This window comes from Temnothorax americanus, unplaced genomic scaffold, assembly GCF_048541705.1.
Source record: "Temnothorax americanus isolate GAGA-0224 unplaced genomic scaffold, ASM4854170v1 Scaffold266, whole genome shotgun sequence".
Lineage (NCBI taxonomy): Eukaryota > Metazoa > Arthropoda > Insecta > Hymenoptera > Formicidae > Temnothorax > Temnothorax americanus.
Window position 1 is genome coordinate 17,501 of NW_027509407.1, and position 19,239 is coordinate 36,739.

At 37.7% G+C, this 19,239-nt stretch overlaps 2 protein-coding genes and 1 long non-coding RNA gene across 5 annotated transcripts in view; 1 reads left to right on the forward strand and 2 right to left on the reverse strand.

Annotated features, from left to right (window-relative positions):
- Positions 1-4,738, forward strand: part of LOC143899362 (uncharacterized) — a 10,240-nt gene extending 5,502 nt beyond the window's left edge. Inside the window, exons 2-3 of the long non-coding RNA XR_013257464.1 lie at positions 2,921-3,011; positions 3,220-4,738. This is a non-coding gene — a long non-coding RNA (uncharacterized LOC143899362). The remainder of the gene's footprint in view (positions 1-2,920; positions 3,012-3,219) is intronic.
- LOC143899361 (uncharacterized) overlaps positions 1-12,858 on the reverse strand; it is an 18,949-nt gene extending 6,091 nt beyond the window's left edge. Inside the window, exons 1-4 of one of the 2 annotated variants that reach the window (XM_077409602.1) lie at positions 12,752-12,858; positions 12,178-12,664; positions 11,253-11,817; positions 7,952-11,093 (exon numbers count right to left, since the gene is read on the reverse strand). In XM_077409602.1, coding sequence (XP_077265728.1) covers positions 10,922-11,093; positions 11,253-11,817; positions 12,178-12,271 — 831 coding nt within the window. In that variant the 5' untranslated portion in view covers positions 12,272-12,664; positions 12,752-12,858 and the 3' untranslated portion in view covers positions 7,952-10,921. Of the gene's footprint in view, positions 1-7,951; positions 11,094-11,252; positions 11,818-12,177; positions 12,712-12,751 lie in introns of those variants that run through there. The other variant, XM_077409603.1, reaches the window with a different exon arrangement.
- Positions 12,859-13,334: 476 nt separating this feature from the next.
- Positions 13,335-18,575, reverse strand: LOC143899360 (putative helicase MOV-10). Of its 2 annotated transcripts, none has more exons than XM_077409599.1 (6): positions 18,360-18,575; positions 18,030-18,152; positions 17,576-17,787; positions 17,224-17,500; positions 16,813-17,107; positions 13,335-14,075 (listed from the first exon to the last, which is right to left on the reverse strand). In XM_077409599.1, the coding sequence occupies exons 1-6, from the start codon at positions 18,380-18,382 to the stop codon at positions 13,401-13,403; spliced, it is 1,605 nt and encodes a 534-aa protein (XP_077265725.1). In that variant the 5' UTR covers positions 18,383-18,575; the 3' UTR covers positions 13,335-13,400. The 2 variants fall into 2 exon arrangements, with proteins under 2 accessions (XP_077265725.1, XP_077265726.1); XM_077409600.1 differs by having other exon boundaries at positions 17,224-17,496; positions 17,572-17,787.
- Between the last annotated feature and the right edge of the window lie 664 nt (positions 18,576-19,239).

Here is a 19,239-nt window from a genome sequence, read left to right on the forward strand (position 1 = left end):
TTTAAAAAAAATTTTTTTTTTAATTTTTAAAATATGTAAATAATTCCAAGGGCACTTTTTATTTATATCAATTGATTTAACAACTTTCCAAGTACATCTGGGAATTTTTTAAAGCTGATTGCACTCGTCAATTTAAAATGGTGGACGATTAAAGTGTGTGTAGAGTCAGATTCTCCGTGAATAAAAAAAAAAGTGTGTTTTTGAAGAGTTAAATAAATACTGCACATTGTAATAAATTTGTAGTACAAAGAATGGAATTATAATAAAGTAGTAAATAATCCTGTTCATATATCCGGAATTCACGGATTCTATCAGTTTGAATCGGTCTCAGTCAATCCGTTTAAGGGGATCCTAAAGTGAAGGCTGAACTTCCTCGACGTCGGTAATGTCAACATTTCTAATCCTGTTTTCTATGTCATATATCTATATCTGTCCTTGTCTAACGAAAGGCATTTGTCCTTGTTTCGATTGCTGCGCCATCTCTCGCTACACGCAATGTCAACCTGAATGTGCTTTTGCACATATAAAAGTTTATTTAAACTAATCTTTTTTTCTAGGCTTTCAATCTTAGATCTAATTGCACGATATTGTTCTTAAATGTTGTTCCTAGGTTATGCCGGTCTAATTTTGTAGATATTTATTGTGGAATTTTTGTACAAAGCAAATATTGTCGTCACGTATACCAAAAATTAACAAAAATATTAATTTTTTCTCGTTTTCGATACAAATTCGACCACCATGACCTAGATTTTGATGCGTACTTTAATTCTAGACAAGAATTTTGCATTTCTATAAAGCTAAAAGATTAGTGCTAAGAAAAAAAGCCGGTATTACAGACGGCTTTATTATCCCCTTAAATCATTATAATTTCGTGATTTCGGAGTTCACGAAATCATAACAATTTAGACTGATTCAAATCGATAGAAAACGAGTGAAATTACATCCTTGAGTACGAATCCGTTTCAATCGTTTCCAATCAGTATAATCGTTATGAAATCATACACGCAAAAAATTTTTCTCGAATAATGTAGAATACTCATAATAAAATGTACTAGATTTACATCACACCGGTAGAATATACGCGTATTCAACCGGAAATTAATATATGACAATAGAAAAGTAATAGTTTGATCAGATACATCTTGTAACCTATAGGTAAATAAGTTTGCCATACTAACAAGGAAATATGAGAAAAGTAAAAAAAGTCCTATACTAATATGTATATACGGACGACGGAAGGCGCGCGGCGCGAGCGGCAACGCGGGCTCGCGCGGCGAAAGGGTTCGGCTCGCGCCCGCTACGCGGCGCATCGCCAGTATATTCTCGCGTGATTAAGATTCAACATTGACCCCTATATCTAGGGCAGCTCGGCAGGGTTTCTACAGCGTTCTCAAGTTTGCTCGTGGCGGACAGCTGGCCGCCACAGCCTATAACAGCAATTTATGTTTTTGCCATGACTGCAACAGACATCGTTTTTTGTCCATCAGCCATATTTTTATTCTTTGCTCTCTAAATTTCCTATACTTTCTTGAAATTTTTTGCATATTATGACTATATCCTAGCCGTGCAAGATTAGTATGGTATTTACTTTGTTCGTGTATACTTGTATTTTCGAGAAAAATTTTCTGCGTGTAACGATTTAAACCGATAGAATCCGATTGAAATTACATTCTTGAATACCAATCCGTTTCAATCGTTTTCAGTCGGTGTAATCGTTATAAATCCGTGATTTCCGGATCAAGAATCCAGATTCATGCGGATTCAAAATTTTTAATCGGATTCAATCGGTCATTTTTGGCAGGGTACTGTTTATGCACACACAATATATATGTCGCTACCGCACATCCCCCGAAAGCAGGGGGAGGGTGGGGGTGGACCTAGGTTCGCGTGAAAAGTGTATGCGTGAACTATTTCGACATATATATTGTGTATGCATAAACAGTATACACGTAAACAAGGAACGGGCTACCGCACATCCCCCGAAAGCAGGGGGAGGGTGGGGGTGGACCTAGGTTCGCGTAGAAAGTGTATGCGTGAACTATTTCGACATATATATTGTGTGTGCATAAACAGTATACACGTAAACAAGGAACGGGCTACCGCACATCCCCCGAAAGCAGGGGGAGGGTGGAGGTGTGGACCTAGGTTCGCGTGGAAAGTGTATGCGTGAACTATTTCGACATATATATTGTGTATGCATAAACAGTATACACGTAAACAAGGAACGGGCTACCGCACATCCCCCGAAAGCAGGGGGAGGGTGGGGGTGGACCTAGGTTCGCGTGGAAAGTGTATGCGTGAACTATTTCGACATATATATTGTGTATGCATAAACAGTATACACGTAAACAAGAAACGGGCTACCGCACATCCCCCGAAAGCAGGGGGGAGGTGGGGGTGTACCTAGTTTCGCGTGGAAGTGTATGCGTGAACTATTTCGACATATATATTAGTTATTTATGCCTTTCAATACTCAAAATAGCTGCTATATTTCACTTTGCATGCGCGTGCGACCACTGAGCATGCGCATGTGGCCGCAGGGCATGGTCGTAGTCGCTGCATCTCGTCGGTATGGCAGGAATCATAACCTGATTCCTGTCAACTTTAACGATTAATATCTCGCGTCGCGGGGCAGAGCGACACTTTTTTCTGCCAGATTCTTTCGTTTCGTGCAAAAACGCGTCGAATGAACTTAAGTTCATCGTTTTTTGTGCTGCTGTAGCTAAACTGAAGAATTACCAAAATTTTTAACAGTTTAATCCAACTGGAGCCCTTATTTGGAGATACGTGACAGAAATATGCCGATCTCAAATCTCCTAAAAAGCAGTTTAATCATTAATTAAATGATTTAACCATAATTATTTAACCATTTACATGATTTTATAATAATTATTGTTCTTATGCTATATATATGTTACAGTATTACTTTCTATCAGTGGATGTTCATGCAGTCCAGAGCAGCACCAAGCAGTTTGATAAAAAAGCAAAAGATTTATTTATTAAATATGCAAGTAAGAAAAAGTTAAATTTGATATAAACCATACTTTCCAATTTTAATCGTCAATACTGAAAATCCAAAGTATACGTGTAACATCAACTACAGATTTTCAGTATATAGATAGTGAATATGACAATACAGATTCATACTTAACCTACTTTTATGTTTAAAATATATAATTAGATGTAAATAATAATTACTGTTTTTGTATTATGTTGCAGTGTTACGTTGCTTTCCATTAGTGGAAGTTCACGCAGAGCAGCACGAAGCAGTTTGATTTCTATCAAACTCTTCTGAGCGACAGCTTTATTTATTAGATACATAAGTAAGAAAAGTTTAAACTTGGTATAAACTGCGTTCCAATATTTTAATATCCAGTACTGAAAATCTAAAGTGTATGTATAACATTAACCATAGATTTTTAGTATAGACAGTGAATATCGGAACACGTCATACTTAACCCCGTACTCTTATGTTTAAATATGTAATTATGTATGAAATAAACAGGATTTTTATTTCGTGTGCCAATCATTTCCGCTATAATTATCTCAGAAAGTATTAATTTATTGGAAAAATGTTTCAGATAAAAGTTGGAGAGTCCAAGGAGGACCAATAGACAATTTTATTAGATTTTGAACCCGGGACCTGTGTTAAGCCTAATAGGATCCAAGTCAAATTATTTAAATAGAAACCCCCTTTTTATGGTATCATCTTTTTCTACTAATTAATATGAACAACTTTTATCTGAAACATTTTTTTATTTGCCTTATAATTTTTGAGATATTCAAGAAAAACTTGGTATTTTTTTCAATATTTAGCTTACAAGGTGGTCCTTTCGCGGACCCAGCTAGTCAAGTAACAGTCCTTCATGAAGTAATTGAAAACAAACTAGTGACAAACATTACACAACATCCCAATAATTATAATAATATAACATGATTTTACACGCACGATTTAATTGTATTTAATTATTTACTAATTAAAAAAATATCACAATAGTAGTGCGGTTGGACTCGATTTAGGTTAGGTCAGGCATGACAGTACGAGTAAAGCAATATGCGATTGGATCCACTACTTATTTAACCTCATATATCAGAGCAAAACATTTGGCAAGCCCTTATTTTCAAGGTATGTACGAAATCCGAAAACTTCAGGGAATATTTTAAGACATGAATAATGTATTATCATGTATTATTCGTTGAAAACCTTGGCCGTGGCGATTTGCATAATTCTATCTTTCTCGTTCATTAGATGTAAACAAGGATAGAATGACTTACTTCTTGTAAAGTGTCGGTAACCTTACTTGATTTTTTGTACACATGTCCCTTATTACTGTATATTTAACATACATCAAATTTAGGTTCTTATCTAACACTTGAACTCGCGAAAGGACCACCTTACAATAGATGTTTGTCAATAAATGTTCGTCGGAGTGAAAAGTGGTACAGGACTTTTTTACTTGATTTGGTTTCAAGAATATACTGTTGCAATAGTATTCTAATTTCTTTAAATAATTGTGTACACACATGAAAGTTTCAAGAAAATGTATACACAAATATTTAAAGAAAGTAGGATATTATTGCAATAGCATATTCTTGAGACCATATCAAGTCAAAAAGTCTTGTATATTGTATGTAACAATACTATTACAAATAATTCAATAAAATTTAATAAAAATTATTAAAATGGTTTAATTCCTAGCAATATTATACAAATATCACGCAAATATTATAGTAATATTACCGTAATATTATTGATATATTACTGATATATATATATATATATATATCAGTAATATTACTGATATATATCAGTAATATTACTGCAATATTTCTGATATATTTCATTGTAATATTGCAATGGAAAAATAATATTGCTGCAATATTTCTGCAATATTATGTGCTGTGTGGGAAATTACTACAGAAGTAACGTTCGCGTAAACGTAGTATATGACAGCTGCAAATGAAGTAAGCGCAGCAAGAGAACCAATCGGCATCGCGGAAAAGTGACAACAATACCTACAACATGCCCTTTTTAGAAGAGGAGTCACTATAATTACCTATCTCCGATCCGCTGATATTTCGCGTGGCACTTCGATCCTTGCGTGACGCGACCGGAATTCAGAATTAAACGATTTTATATTTATAATAATGATGAGAGATTACATTAATAATAATATTAACCTCGCGACACGACGCGGGACGCCCTGCTAAAAATGACCGATTAAATCCGATTGGTTCCGTATTAAATTTGGTGAAATTAAATCGGAATGAATGCGTTTTCAATCCGGTTAATCGGATGCCCGATTGGAAGTGAATTGGTTCTAATAACAAATCAATCGGAATCGTTTTTAATTCGGCATTTCCGGATTAATCTGAATCCGTCGTTATCAGTTTCAATCGTATTAATGCACATCCATTTTAATTGGGTGAATAAAGTAAGCACATGAATCGTGTTGAATCCGCATCAATCGTAAAATTTTAATACAACACCAAAATCGGATTTAATGCGATATTTCCGGATTCATCTGAATCCGACTGAATCGGTTTCAATTGTATTAATCTTAATTCATTTTAATCGGGTAAATAAAATGACCACATGAATCGTATTGAATCCGCATCAATCGTGAAATTTTAATACAACACCGAAATAGGATTTAATGCGATATTTCCGGATTCATCTAAATTCTAATACTCAATCGGTTTCAATCGTATCTGCGCTTAATTCATTTAAATTGGGTAGTGAAAGTAGCTATGTGAATTGGATTAAATCCGCTTTAATCATTAAAATTGTATATAACACATCATTTTTACGTAATAGAGTTCTTACTACAGGATTTCCTTTTGGTAAAGTCATGAATTCCATATTTGCAAAACTGTAAAATGTTTTTATTTAACCCTTCGAGAACACACAGGGTTAATTTGACTCTTTTTTTCTTTTTTTTGCCAAAAAAATTTTTAACCAAAAATATTAAACAAAAAAATTAATTTTTTTTTGTAAAAAACTTTTTTTTTTAAGAACACTGTTAATCTGACTCTACACACATTTTGATCGTCCACCATTTTAAATTGACAAGTGCGATTAGTTTTAAAAAATTCCCAGATGTACTTGAAAAATTGTTAAATTAATTGATATAAATAAAAAGTGCCCTTAGAATTATTTACATATTTTAAAAAATTTAAAAAAAACAAATTTTTTTTTAATTTTTTAAAATATGTAAATAATTCCAATGGCATTTTTTATTTATATCAATTGATTTAACAATTTTTCAAGTACATCTGGGAATTTTTTAAAGCTGATTGCACTCGTCAATTTAAAATGGTGGACGATCAAAGTGTGTGTAGAGTCAGACTCTCCGTAAATGAAAAAAAAGGTGTGTTTTCGAAAGGTTAAATAAATACTGCACATTGTAATAAATTTGTAGTACAAAGAATGGAATTATAATAAAGTAGTAAATAATCCTGTTTATATATCCGGAATTCACGGATTTTATCAGTTTGAATCGGTCTCAGTCAATCCGTTTAAATCATTATAATTTCGTGATTTTGGAGTTCACGAAATCATAACAATTTAGACTGATTCAAACCGATAGAAAACGAGTGAAATTACATCTTTGAGTACGAATCCGTTTCAATCGTTTCCAATCGGTATAATCGTTATGAAATATCATACACGCAGAAAATTTTTCTCGAATAATGTAGAATACTCATAATAAAATGTACTAGATTTACATCACACCGGTAGAATATACGCGTATTCAACCGGAAATTAATATATGACAAAGAAAAGTAATAGTTTGATCAGATACATCTTAATTGTAACCTAAAGGTAAATAAGTTTGCCATACTAACAAGGAAATATGAGAAAAGTAAAAAAAGTTCTATACTGATATGTTTATAGACGACGGAAGGCGCGCGGCGCGAGCGGCAACGCGGGCTCGCGCGGCGAAAGGGTTCGGCTTGCGCCCGCTACGCGGCGCATCGCCGGTATATTCTCGCGTGATTAAGATTCAACATCGACCCCTATATCTAGGGTAGCTCGGCAGGGTTTCTACAGCGTTCTCAAGTTCGCTCGTGGCAGACAGCTGACCGCCACAGCCTATAACAGCAACTTGTGTTTTTGCCATGACTGCAACAGACATCTCGTTTTCTGTCCATCAGCCATATTTTTATTCTTTGCTTTCTAAATTTCCTATCTTTTCTTGAAATTTTTTGCATATTATGACTATATTTTAGCCGTGCAAGATTAGTATGGTATTTATTTTGTTCGTGTATACTGGTATTTTCCAGAAAAATTTTCTGCGTGTAACGATTCAAACCGATAGGAACCGATTGAAATTACATTGTTGAATACCAATCCGTTTCAATCGGTTTTGATCGGTGTAATCGTTATAAATCCGTGATTTCCGGATCAAGAATCCAGATTCATGCGGATTCAAAATTTTTAATCGGATTTAATCGGTCATTTTTGGCAGGGTGATTAACCTCGCGACACGACGCGAGCTGTCACATCACGACACACACGACGCCACAGAACATCACGACGCACTCACGCACGAAACTCGCCACACTCCGCGATGACAGTCCCTCACGGGATGAAGCAAGCTCGCGGCGCGGCAATCAATCGAGATAGCCAATCGGCATCGCGGAAAAGAGGCTTCAATTTTACGATACAAACGAAATTCACTCAGGTAACACGCCTTTTTTAAAAGTGGACTAAAATTAGAACAATTGGCTATTACTACGTTTACGCGAGCGTTACTTCTGTATACTACGTTTACGCGAGCGTTACTTCTGTAGTAACTTACGATAATTTACTCCGCGTAAACGAGTGATATATCGTAAGTTACTATAGAAGTAACGCTCGCGTAAACGTAGTAGTAGTATAAAGATAAGAGCTCCTAAAAAAGATGCAGCTTCTTATGTCTGCAGGAAAAATTTTCATGCTATTCACCTCCAAGCTGTATGTGATTCTCGAAGCCTATTTACACATTGCTATGCTGGGCATGTGGGTTCTGTGCATGATGCACGAGTTTTTAGGAATTCTCCTATAGCTGATTTTATTCAGAGGTCACATGAATATTTTCCTGCAGATTCTCATCTTATTGGAGATGCAGCTTATACACTTCATTCGCATGTTATGGTACCATTTCGAGATAACGGACACCTAACTGCAAGGCAAAAAAATTTCAATTACTGCTTATCGTCTACTCGCATGGCCATTGAAAAAGCTTTCGGGCTTTAAAAAATGCGGTTTCGCATTTTACTAGACTGTCTACCTCTCACTGATGTGGCCAAAATACCACAGTTTATTATTGCATGCTCTGTAATACATAATATCTGCATACTGCAAAATGATTTTATAGACGATGTTGTAGTTTGTCCCAATGATGGGAATAATGTTCCTCATGTCGTAGCAGCAGGTGCAGATGTGGGTAATCAAAAAAGGGTGAGAATTATGAATGAGTTGAGAATGAGACTTGGAAACAAAAATAACTAGACAAAAAAATGGTATCAGTAACATGCAGTGAATGTAAATACTGTAAATATTGTAAATACTTTAGTGAGTAAATATTGTAAATACTGTAAATATTTAGTGAATACTGTAAATGTTTAGTGAGTAAATATTGTAAATACTGTAAATATTGTAAATACTTTAGTGAGTATAGTTTAGTTAGACTGTTGGAGCTATCTTTGTATATTTCCAACTTTTCTTGTCTAACTTGTTTTTGCCTATTTACCTTTTTTCAGCATACTTCTTCTTTCAACATTTTGTGAGATTTCGTCGTAAAATTTGCAACTATGTAAAGCTACAATTACATTTTAATTTACGTATAATAGTGATAAGATATTACTGTACTATATCTAATATATTGTATTTTGAAATATTTGAACTCTATAAATATAATATATACAATAAAAATATTTGTTTTATAAACACTATATTAAAAAACTGATATTCAATACATTCTGTAATAACTTTATTAACATAAAGATACATATTTAATGGTAAGTCTCACTTACATATCTGTAAATATAAAACCGAAATAATATTGTTACAATCGAGCCTTAGTCTTGCTAATACAATGTTTAATCTTAAGAAAAATCACATATAAGTTCAATTCAAATAAATAAACTCTTTAAAATTAAATTCTATTTAACTTATTTCAGATATACATCCCAACAAACACCAAGTAACAGTTATATAATTTAACAATTATATAACTGTTACTTGGTGTTTGCTGGGATATATAAAAACTAAATAAAATTTACTTTGACTAGGATAAGTCATGCAGTCTTTAAGAAAACTGTGCAGTTGCAGCAATCACAATTGTTATTAATTGAATAACAAAAAACTTAAATGTATGATCACAACTTTTGAATAAAAAAAAACAACAATAAGCACATCATGCAGTTTTCATTATGTGCTTCCAACACAAATGCATTGCAAAATGAAGTAATATTGCTTGAAATAGCTTTAAAATTACATAACATTTAATTAATGTAACACTAATTTTTGATAACTACAATATTGAATTAAAAAAAAAATTAAATTAAATAAAAATTTTATATCTTATAATCAAACAATACCATGCTGTATCTATGCTTCATATTAAGCAGATGTTATGTATATGTAATTGTATCAAATGTATAAACAATAAGTCTTGAGCGCTTTTTCAAATCAAGTAAAATTTTCATTACATGTTTATAATTTGTATAAATAGCTATTTTAGCTAAATTTTTAAACGAAAAAACATGAATAAGCATATGCATACTTTAGGGCTACTTGCGTTCTGCGATCTTGGAGAATATTTCAAGGAAAGACTGCTGAAGTTGCATTTTTTGGATAAACTTCCGAAAACGGCCCCCCTCCGATTTCGATGAAACTTTGTGAAAAGCTTCGTTTTGGGTCAAAATAAAAGGAATTTTGCCCTTAAAAGGAATTTTGGCGACTCCTATGATAAAGCCATTTTTTTAGATAAAATGATAAAAAATATAGGAAAATCTTTGTAATTCTACAGGATGTTATAAATTGAATATATACTGTTTGTATTTAAATAATCAAGGTCAGAAGCTAGTATGTATATATATAAACAAGCTTGTAAAGCGCGCCACGAACCCATGTGACATCTCGTTTCGCGTGAAAAGTGTATGCGTGGGGGCAGTAAGTTCCGCCCCCCTGCGGGAAGCTCCACATCTTTTAAACTAGACACATAGTGTGCCTTACAAAGTACATGCGTGAACTATTTCGGGACTACCGCACCTCCCCCGAAAGCACGGGGGGGTGTGCGTGAACCTCGGTTCGCGTGGAAAGTGTATGCGTGAACTATTTCGGGACTACCGCACCTCCCCCGAAAGCACGGGGGGGTGTGCGTGAACCTCGGTTCGCGTGGAAAGTGTATGCGTGAACTATTTCGGGACTACCGCACCTCCCCCGAAAGCACGGGGGGGGGTGTGCGTGATCCTCGGTTCGCGTGGAAAGTGTATGCGTGAACTATTTCGGGACTACCGCACCTCCCCCGAAAGCACGGGGGGGGGGGTGCGTGAACCTCGGTTCGCGTGGAAAGTGTATGCGTGAACTATTTCGGGACTACCGCACCTCCCCCGAAAGCACGGGGGGGGGGTGTGCGTGAACCTCGGTTCGCGTGGAAAGTGTAATATATTACAAAGCATATTATTTATGTATTCATCTGCTGTAAGTATATAATAAAAACATTAAATCATTAAATACAAACAGTATATATTCAATTTATAACATCCTGTAGAATTACGAAGATTTTCCTATATTTTTTATTATTTTATCTAAAAAAAATGGCTTTATCATAGGAGTCGCCAAAATTTCTTTTAAGGGCTTTCATTTTAACCCAAAACGAAGCTTTTCACAAAGTTTCATCGAAATCGGAGGGGGGCCGTTTTCGGAAGTCTACCCCTTTTTTTTATGCATTTCATTCAGTCTTTCTACCTTTTCTGCTCTACGTCGTTCTCTATCTTCTTTTTCTTTCTGTTTTTCTTCTTTCATTTCGTAAATAAATGACTCTAAAATCGATTCTACTCTTCTTTTTTTCGGTTTTGGTTCCTCCGCTGTCATGGTTAAGCTATTTAAAAAGTTAAAACTTAAATTAATCAAATAAATTAGTAATAAACTTTTAACTTAATTTAATTTTGTTAATATTAATGTTAATTTTAAACATATTAACTTGTAATTTTAGAGCTATTAACTTTAATCTTAATATATTTAAAAAAAATTAACTTACCCAAATCTGTCGGCTAACTTCTCTGAAGTAGATGATGACTTTTCTGAGAAAGAACCTGGGGAAGGTGGATTATCACTGCTGGCTATTGACACCGGATCTACCCATGCTTTTTCTCCGAATATTGAGTCCATCGCCGAGTAAAAAGCCCAAGAACTGGAATGATTTCCTGACTTTTTATTGCTATCAGTAATATTTTTGTATGTTCTTTTGAATCCGGACATTTTGTTTTGGCACTGAGTACCAGTCACATTATAGTTTCCCTCTTTCATTTCATTAGATATTTCATTCCATATTTTGTTGTGACGTTTTAAACCCGCAAATTCTGATTCTTTATTTCGATAGATCTCGAGTAATAAAAGGACTGCTTTATCTGGCCATGTAAAGGACTCTTTCTTATTTATAACTTCGTTGTTTATCTCAAATGCATCCACAGGCTGTTCGTTGTTTATTTCAAATGCATCCACAGGTTGGTAACCTTCTAAGGAATGTTGCTCTAGTTGTTCAATCATTGCCATACTTCTTTTTTCTCTTTCTCTTTCTATTAATAGCTTGATAATGTCTTCATCTAGTAAAAGAAAGCAAAACTTTAATTATTCACAGGGCATCTTACAAAGATCAGTGTTATTATTGATTGGAATTTAATAATTTATATATAAAGAAATCCTGTATATAAATAAATCCTGTCCTGTATATATTATTTGTATGTATATACAGGACATATTTCCTCATATATAAAATACTGAATATTAATGAATAATGAATGTAATTGGTTAATTTCTTACGGCTTAAGGCCCACTACACTTTTTGTAGACCCAGCCTTACAGCTTGTAAAAGTAAAATTTAATGAGTACTTGGAATAAATACATTGTTTTAAAGAATCATGAAATTTGAGGTTAGAATTAAAATTTTTTATATTAATACTTACTGCCAGTCGTTGCTGCTAAGAATTCAATTGCGGATACGTTAAATGTCCATAATTCATCGTCTACGAATACTTGTAACTCTTTTTCATTAGCCATGGTATAAAATTATGGGAAAACTTTATTCTATCCGAACAACGCTGCGTTCCATTTCGCGCGTAAAACGCATGAAACGCATACGCATGGACCACGCATGGGCTGCCTCACCTCGAGAGCTGAGGCAGTTCATGCGTTCTCATGCGCTGAGTGGTGGTATGGTGGGAGAAATTCTCATGCGCGCATGAATTGCGCATGGAATGAAACGGAACGATTTCCAAGCTTTTCATGCGATCCATGCGTGAAACGGAACGCACCCAGAGTTTTATGTCGCAAACCCGCGCCGACCTCTGCTTCCTGAGGTTCAATTCAACGCTCACTACGAGACTTCTAGCTTTGAGCCAGCACGTCGGTCCGCCCGGAGTGTCGTTGTACTTTTCGAAGGATTAGAAGTCTCTGGAATTCAATAATTCAGTCGATTCACGAAAGGAAGAGGAAAAGTATCTGAACTCCTATTTGGGATTAAAAATCCCGGACACTTACGCAAACATACCGCTCGTTTCCGAGAGATCGGCGGGAGTTCATAAAAACCATCAGAAAGAAAGCATCTTCAAGCATAAAGATAACAATATACTCGAGATCGGCAAATACGACTCGGATGCAATATACGAAAACATTGACGAATTCAATAGCCACAAGAAACACAATCCCGAGGACACCGTAGAGAATTTAGACGTAGATCAAGCATGGAAGCAGGATAACAAATGGATGGATGACGATATGCAGACGGATAAAGAATATGGCAGTATATACGAAAGTGATAACAGTAACAATGAAGACGGCGATGGGCAGCAGAGTGTGGATTATTCGTAAAGTGAAGTGCGAGAGCAGAGGACCATTATTGTATATATATATATATACATATATATAGCTAAGGATCCATATATATATATATATATAGCTAAGGATCCATATTCAATAAATATTTTTGACAAAGAACATGTCTCCAAGGAAATTGGCGATTACTCAACACCCGAATCGACGCCCCATAATTTGCAGTTGAATCGCAAGAATATTAACACAGAATAAGAGAGAAATGAAGGAAATCAAGGACAAGAAGATTGGCTCGGTGAACAAATCTGACAAAGGTTATTTTATTATGACTGTAGCGAGTATATTCTTCGCAGGCCAATTATTTTTTCGCCACGGCCTTCACGGCCTTCGTTGTGGCTTTCTTCGGCTTGGGCGTTTTGGTCTTCGCCGCTGGTGCCTTGACGGTTTTCTTAGCCTTCGATGGTGACTTGGGCTCCGCGGCAGCTTTGCCCTTCTTCACGGCGGTTTTGGCGGCGGCGGTCTTAAGAGCTGCCTTCTTCGGGCTTTCCGGGGCCTTTTTGGCGGTCGTTTTCTTCGCAGTGGCCGCCGGTTTCCGCGCAATCGCGGTCTTCTCCCGCGCGTCCTTCTTGGTTCCCGCTTTCCACGTGTCCGAGTGAACCAACGAGGCGCGTTGCGCCTTCCCCTTGGCTTTGTCCTTCGGCTTGTCGGTCGACAGCTTGAACGAGCCGGTGGCAACCTTGCCCTTGGTCTGCACGACGGCACCGGCGGACACGGCGGTCTTCAGGTAACGCTTGATAAACGGCGCGACCTTCTCGCCGTCTACCTTGTAGGTCGACACGATGTACTTCTTGATCGCCTGGAAGGACGAGCCCTTGCGATCCTTGAGCCCTGGCAACTGTTCGAAGGAAATATTTGCGTTATGTTTTTTGCAGTACTTCCAAAGTACTTCCCAATGTTCATTTCTGCAGAGTATATTTGGATTTCCTATTATTATCATAAGTGCTTTTGCACGTGTTAAAGCAACATTAAATCTCTGAAAAAAAAAATTACATATAATTTTACATATATACATACATACGCGCTGCACACACATCACCCCGAATTATAAATAATTAATAATATATATACATATATGTATTGTGACGTTGCGGCCCGCCGCTTCGTGACAGCGCTGCAGCGCCCCGCCGCCGTCACAAGGCGTAGAAATTTGCGCCCAGGGACGAGCCGGAGAGGCGACGACGAGATCTCCAGAGGCCAAAAATCGATATCGTTTCCGCGTTTTGACTATTCTTTTATTTTCATGTGTAATTATAATGCGCGCGGCGCCTCACCCACACCACGGCGAGTCTTCGAAGGAGTACCGATAACGAGAGAGGTCCGGGAGGACCAAGGACCGAGGAGGGGTGGCGAAAGCGGAAGCTACATGGATCACGGGCGGCGAAAGCAACGCGGCAAGCGTGCGGCGAATGAGGCAGCGATGGACAAGGCCGCAGATAGCGGGGCCCCAGGTACCGGGGAAAACCCGGCCTCAGCAAGCTGCCTCCACGAAATACCGGTCCGCGTGTCAACCGGAGGCACACCGGCCAGAACGAAGTCCAGTCCGCTGCCCAGGGACAAATTGAAGAAATCGCTACGCCGCCGAGGGACCGTTGCGCTCCCCCGAAGGATCCACCTTACGACGATCCTGCGTTAGAATATCGCGCGAGCTTGCAAGCTCGCTCTCGATTGGTTGGCACGCCCCTACGGAAGAGGGTGCCGCATCGATTCCGTTATCGAGCGAATCTAGGGAGACACTCTCTGGTCGTCCCGGTCGTCCGTCGGCGAGTGCGAACGTTCTCTTTAAGATACGCGATATAGCCACCCCGAGTCGGGAAAATCGGTTACGCTGCGACGGTCCTCCGTACAAGGTGACGGCGAGGAGCCCTACGAGGAGACATCACATCGGTGAGGTTGCCCGCAGTAATTAATATCGGGATGTAAAGCCACGACGCCGCCCTCCGGTGCACGCTCTCGTCCGGGATAACGTTGTAACATCGCGACGCGCACGGTCCCTTGAGACCGCGTACCGAATGGCGATCGACAGCGAGAGCGAAGGGCCTCGGGATGGTATCGTGGCCGCGGAATTGAGATAAAGACGCGATTGCGAGCCTCTGGAGATCGCGATAGATTCGTGGCGAAATCCGTTACTGCGAGTCCGTTTCGTATAATGTCCGCGCTCGTGATTGTGTCTCGCGCCTTCCGTGTTCACGGCGTATCGGATTACCCAATATTACTTAGGTTGCATTGTAGCCCGCTTTGGCACATCATTCGCGTTAATCGGCCGTCTATGAGGGGCTAATTGCCTCAGAGAATCGTGCGTGTTAGGATAGTTATGTTCGGATGCGTTGTTCGATGATTGCGTGTTATTATTGCTCGCGGTAATCCCGCACATTTTTCCTCTCGTCCCTTCCAGTATTTCGCGCTGCGCTGAGTGCCTCGACGTCTCATTTTCGCGTTCGGAAATCACTGAGGACAGTGTATTGTATTCGCCCGAATGACTGGCGCTACCCTTGGTCATTTCTCGCGTTAGATTAAGTCCGTATTTTCGCGTTTGTTATAGTATTCCGCGTCTCCTCGCGATCGCGCCGAAATTAATCTCGCGTTATTGTGTTGCGTTCGGTCCTCATTACGTTGGGACGTGGCTTACGCCACGATCCATACTTGCGTTAGGCTTGAGATAAATGGGCGACAGAATTCTCGCGCGACTCCCGGCGTTGCGTTCACGCAATCCGCGCGTGAGGTATCGTCCTTTCGCGATCTTTCCTGCGAGATCTTATTTTCTATTTCCGTGATTATTCTGTGTTTACCGTCGATGTTCTATATTACTTGTAAGTTTGGTCATACTGTATCTCTCGGAGATAATCGCAACGCCTTCTGCGCGTTACTATACGATAGTGCAGTACTTCGTTTATTCTGGTGTCCGCGCCATCATTATTTCTTTTGTTTCATTTCTGACGCTTGCGCGACTGATTATATATGATTTGTCTGACCGACCGAAGCCGAATCGGCCTTTATTGTTTCACGCGCGAATTCCTATCGAATAAATGTTACTTTGATTTGTTAATCGCTTGAGTTCGTAGCCTTATTTATGGCGTGTCACCCCGCCGAATATCGCGCCGCCCTCCATCACCCCCGCCCCAGCCCTTAGGTCGAGCTAGCCGATTCCTCGCACATCCGCACGTCTCGCTTTGCGTCTCGTGTTGGTTTTCTTTCGCGATTTCGCGGACGCGCGTTGACGCGTCTGGCGCCCAACGGTAAATTCGTTTCGCGAAGTGTCGGAGGTGCGAGGGAATCGTCGGAGGCCCGTCATCCCGCTCTCCTTACTCCTTTTGATCCGGCACACGTCCCGGAGCGGTCCGGGAGTAAAAAAGTCGTGACAGTATATATATACGTATGGGTGACAGTGTGGTCTGGTAGAGCGTCAGACTCGTTACCACGAGGAACCGCGTTCGAGTCCACTTTGATAACAAAAATTTTAATACTTTAAACTGCACTCCCCGTACGGGAAGTAAAAGGGGACTCTCGTGCGCGCGGAGAAACCGAGCTCCGTCTTTCAGAAGAAACGTTAAACCTTTGGTCCGCACATGGCCTGCTATGTGTATCCCCCCCCCCCATGATGGATGATGATAAAACAAAAAAATTCGGGGTGATGCTAAGGTGATTCTATGTAAGAGTAATTAACTCACAGTTAACGGATCCTAGGTTCATAGTACATGTAATGAATAACATACCTTTGGATTGGATAAGAAACCAATGTGTTCTTCACCATTGTGTTCGAAGGCTTTAGATCGTACCGTGGATAATATCATCACATTTCGTTCTTGTCCCTGAAATGTTTCAACTGTTCCCACAGTTATGCCTTTTAACTTCATAGCTTCTAGATGATGAGTAATGTCTAGTTGCTGTTGTTTAAAAGGCGTTACGATCCCGATATCCTTTGGTGTTATCACGTGTTTTCCAAATTTCGTCTTAATCAGGATACTCACATACATTAGTACCGCCAGTACTTCGGCGGTGTTGCAGACACTGCAAATGTATCACGCTTATGTTTATGCAATTTTGCAGACAAATTAATTATATAAAAATTTGATCCTGATTTAAGACAATTGTAACAAAGTTTGCATATACTTAAATATATTAACCTTCGGTTTACAGATCTTGTTTCTGTGCCTAAAACTTCTTGGAATATCATAGGAAAATTTTTATTGGGCAATTGTGACCAGTTCAACGCCATTCGTATATCGGCTCCTCCACAGATCTGTAAGTCACCACAATAAAATTGTTTATTTGACACGTGTAAAATATTTTCGTGACTACGGAAATTTTGAACTAATTTCGTTATATAGTTGGGATTATATTTTCCATCCTGCTTTTCATACGGATCACAATCGTCCATTAATCTTTCTAACATGGATCTTCCTGTTAGGGTAATAAATTAAATAGTTAAAAAATATACAGATTACACGACATTTAATGCATTTTGAAAAAACTTGCCGAGAAGATGCTCAATCCTTTTGCAACAAACAACAGGTCCCAATTGATAAGGATCACCTGCGATAACAATTTGTGCATGAAATCTAGTCTTCTCATCAGATTCTTTATTTGTTATCGCGAGAGGAATCAACATCTCTGGTTCAACCGCTTGACTCGCCTCATCAATAATTATGTAAGAAAAATGATTTTCCCGAAAATTTACATCAATCAATCTGTAATGAACAATACATGATATGTCAAATATCTTCTAGAAATTTAATTTAACAATATCAATTTAATTAAGAAGTATCTCTATATCTAAACAAGGTTCATATAAAGAATTACATATGTATAATTAATTTTATTTAATCATATAGAAATTAGTATAACTATTAAAAGTAAAAAATTTTGATTACATATCTAAAATAACATATACATACACAAAAGAAAATAGAATAACATGTCAAATACATACCTTACAGATGATACTAATGTTGTAATAATAATTTTTTTCCGTAACAGTAACTCTTTTGACAAAAAGAGAGTAGATTCTTGAACAAAATTCGCACATGGTTGAATTTCATTCTTCACAGTCGACCTGTTTTTTAACAGACAACATTCAATTCGTATATTTATATTGTGAGTTTTGTCACCCTTCATAAAATTTATGCCGTAAGCGAAATTGTGTGATCATTACAAATAAAAATCAAATTTAAAGACAAACTTGTACTTGTGCAATATTAATTACGGTATTTGTAAAAAAAGGGGGAAACAAGAAAAACTACAACAAAAATAAATTTTTTACCATTCTCTAGATGGAGCATACATTCGATATATCAAATTTGTTGGAATATATTTAATCAATCTTTTCGTGATTTCATCAGCTGCTGCATTAGATGATGTGCACACCAATATATTTTTCGTCGGAAAGTGTCTCACAATCTATCAACCAAAGAATTAAAATAAAAAAAAAAACAGAAAAAATATAAAATTAAAAAAATAACTTAGCTCAATGTATTAGATCTAAACCAAAGAAGAACTTCCCGGCACCCCCCTACCGGACATTTAGTACTTCCCTGTCTGCATCTAATGTCCATCTCAGAACCCCAGTCTTCACTATCGTGGCGAGCCCATTCAGCGGCCGTAGCCTCTGCAGACCACTCTGTCCACTGTTTTTCCAGTACCGGGGGGGGGGACCAAACAATTATTAAGGTGCGGATAAAAGGGGGAATAGGATATGCGGTCTGATCAGTATCTTCCTCACTGCTTGCTTCTGTGGTTCATTTTCCTTCAAGTCAGGCACTGATAATCATTCTTAATCGAATTACTTTCGCCTAATTATAATAATACAACAAGAGTCATGAATAGACGAATATGATTCGATATGAATAACGGAATAATTAAGATTTTAAAACTTACATCCAATATCTGAGTCAAAAAATTTATTTGGTCATCAAATCGTGAAGATATATCAAACATCTCAACGTACCAATTGACAATATGATTATTATGTAAATCTTTAATAATGCCTAATGTACAGCAATACTCAAGGCAGCCAGATGTCAGGTCCACAAACAACATCTGCATAATAAATCTATTTTCCCTCTCCTCAATTTTTCAATGAGTATTTTTGTTAGATATTTTCGTTAAATGATGATTATTGAAAAAATTGCTATTCTAATAAT

Excerpts from the sequence above, each read along its gene's own strand:
- LOC143899360 (XM_077409599.1), bottom strand. The coding sequence starts at position 18,382 with ATGTATGCTCCATCTAGAGAATG. Across the intron at positions 17,501-17,575 it reads AAGGATTGAGCATCTTCTCG|GAAGATCCATGTTAGAAAGA; the intron begins GCAAGTTTTTTC and ends TTACCCTAACAG. Across the intron at positions 14,076-16,812 it reads GTTTCTTATCCAATCCAAAG|AGATTTAATGTTGCTTTAAC; the intron begins GTATGTTATTCA and ends TTTTTTTTTCAG.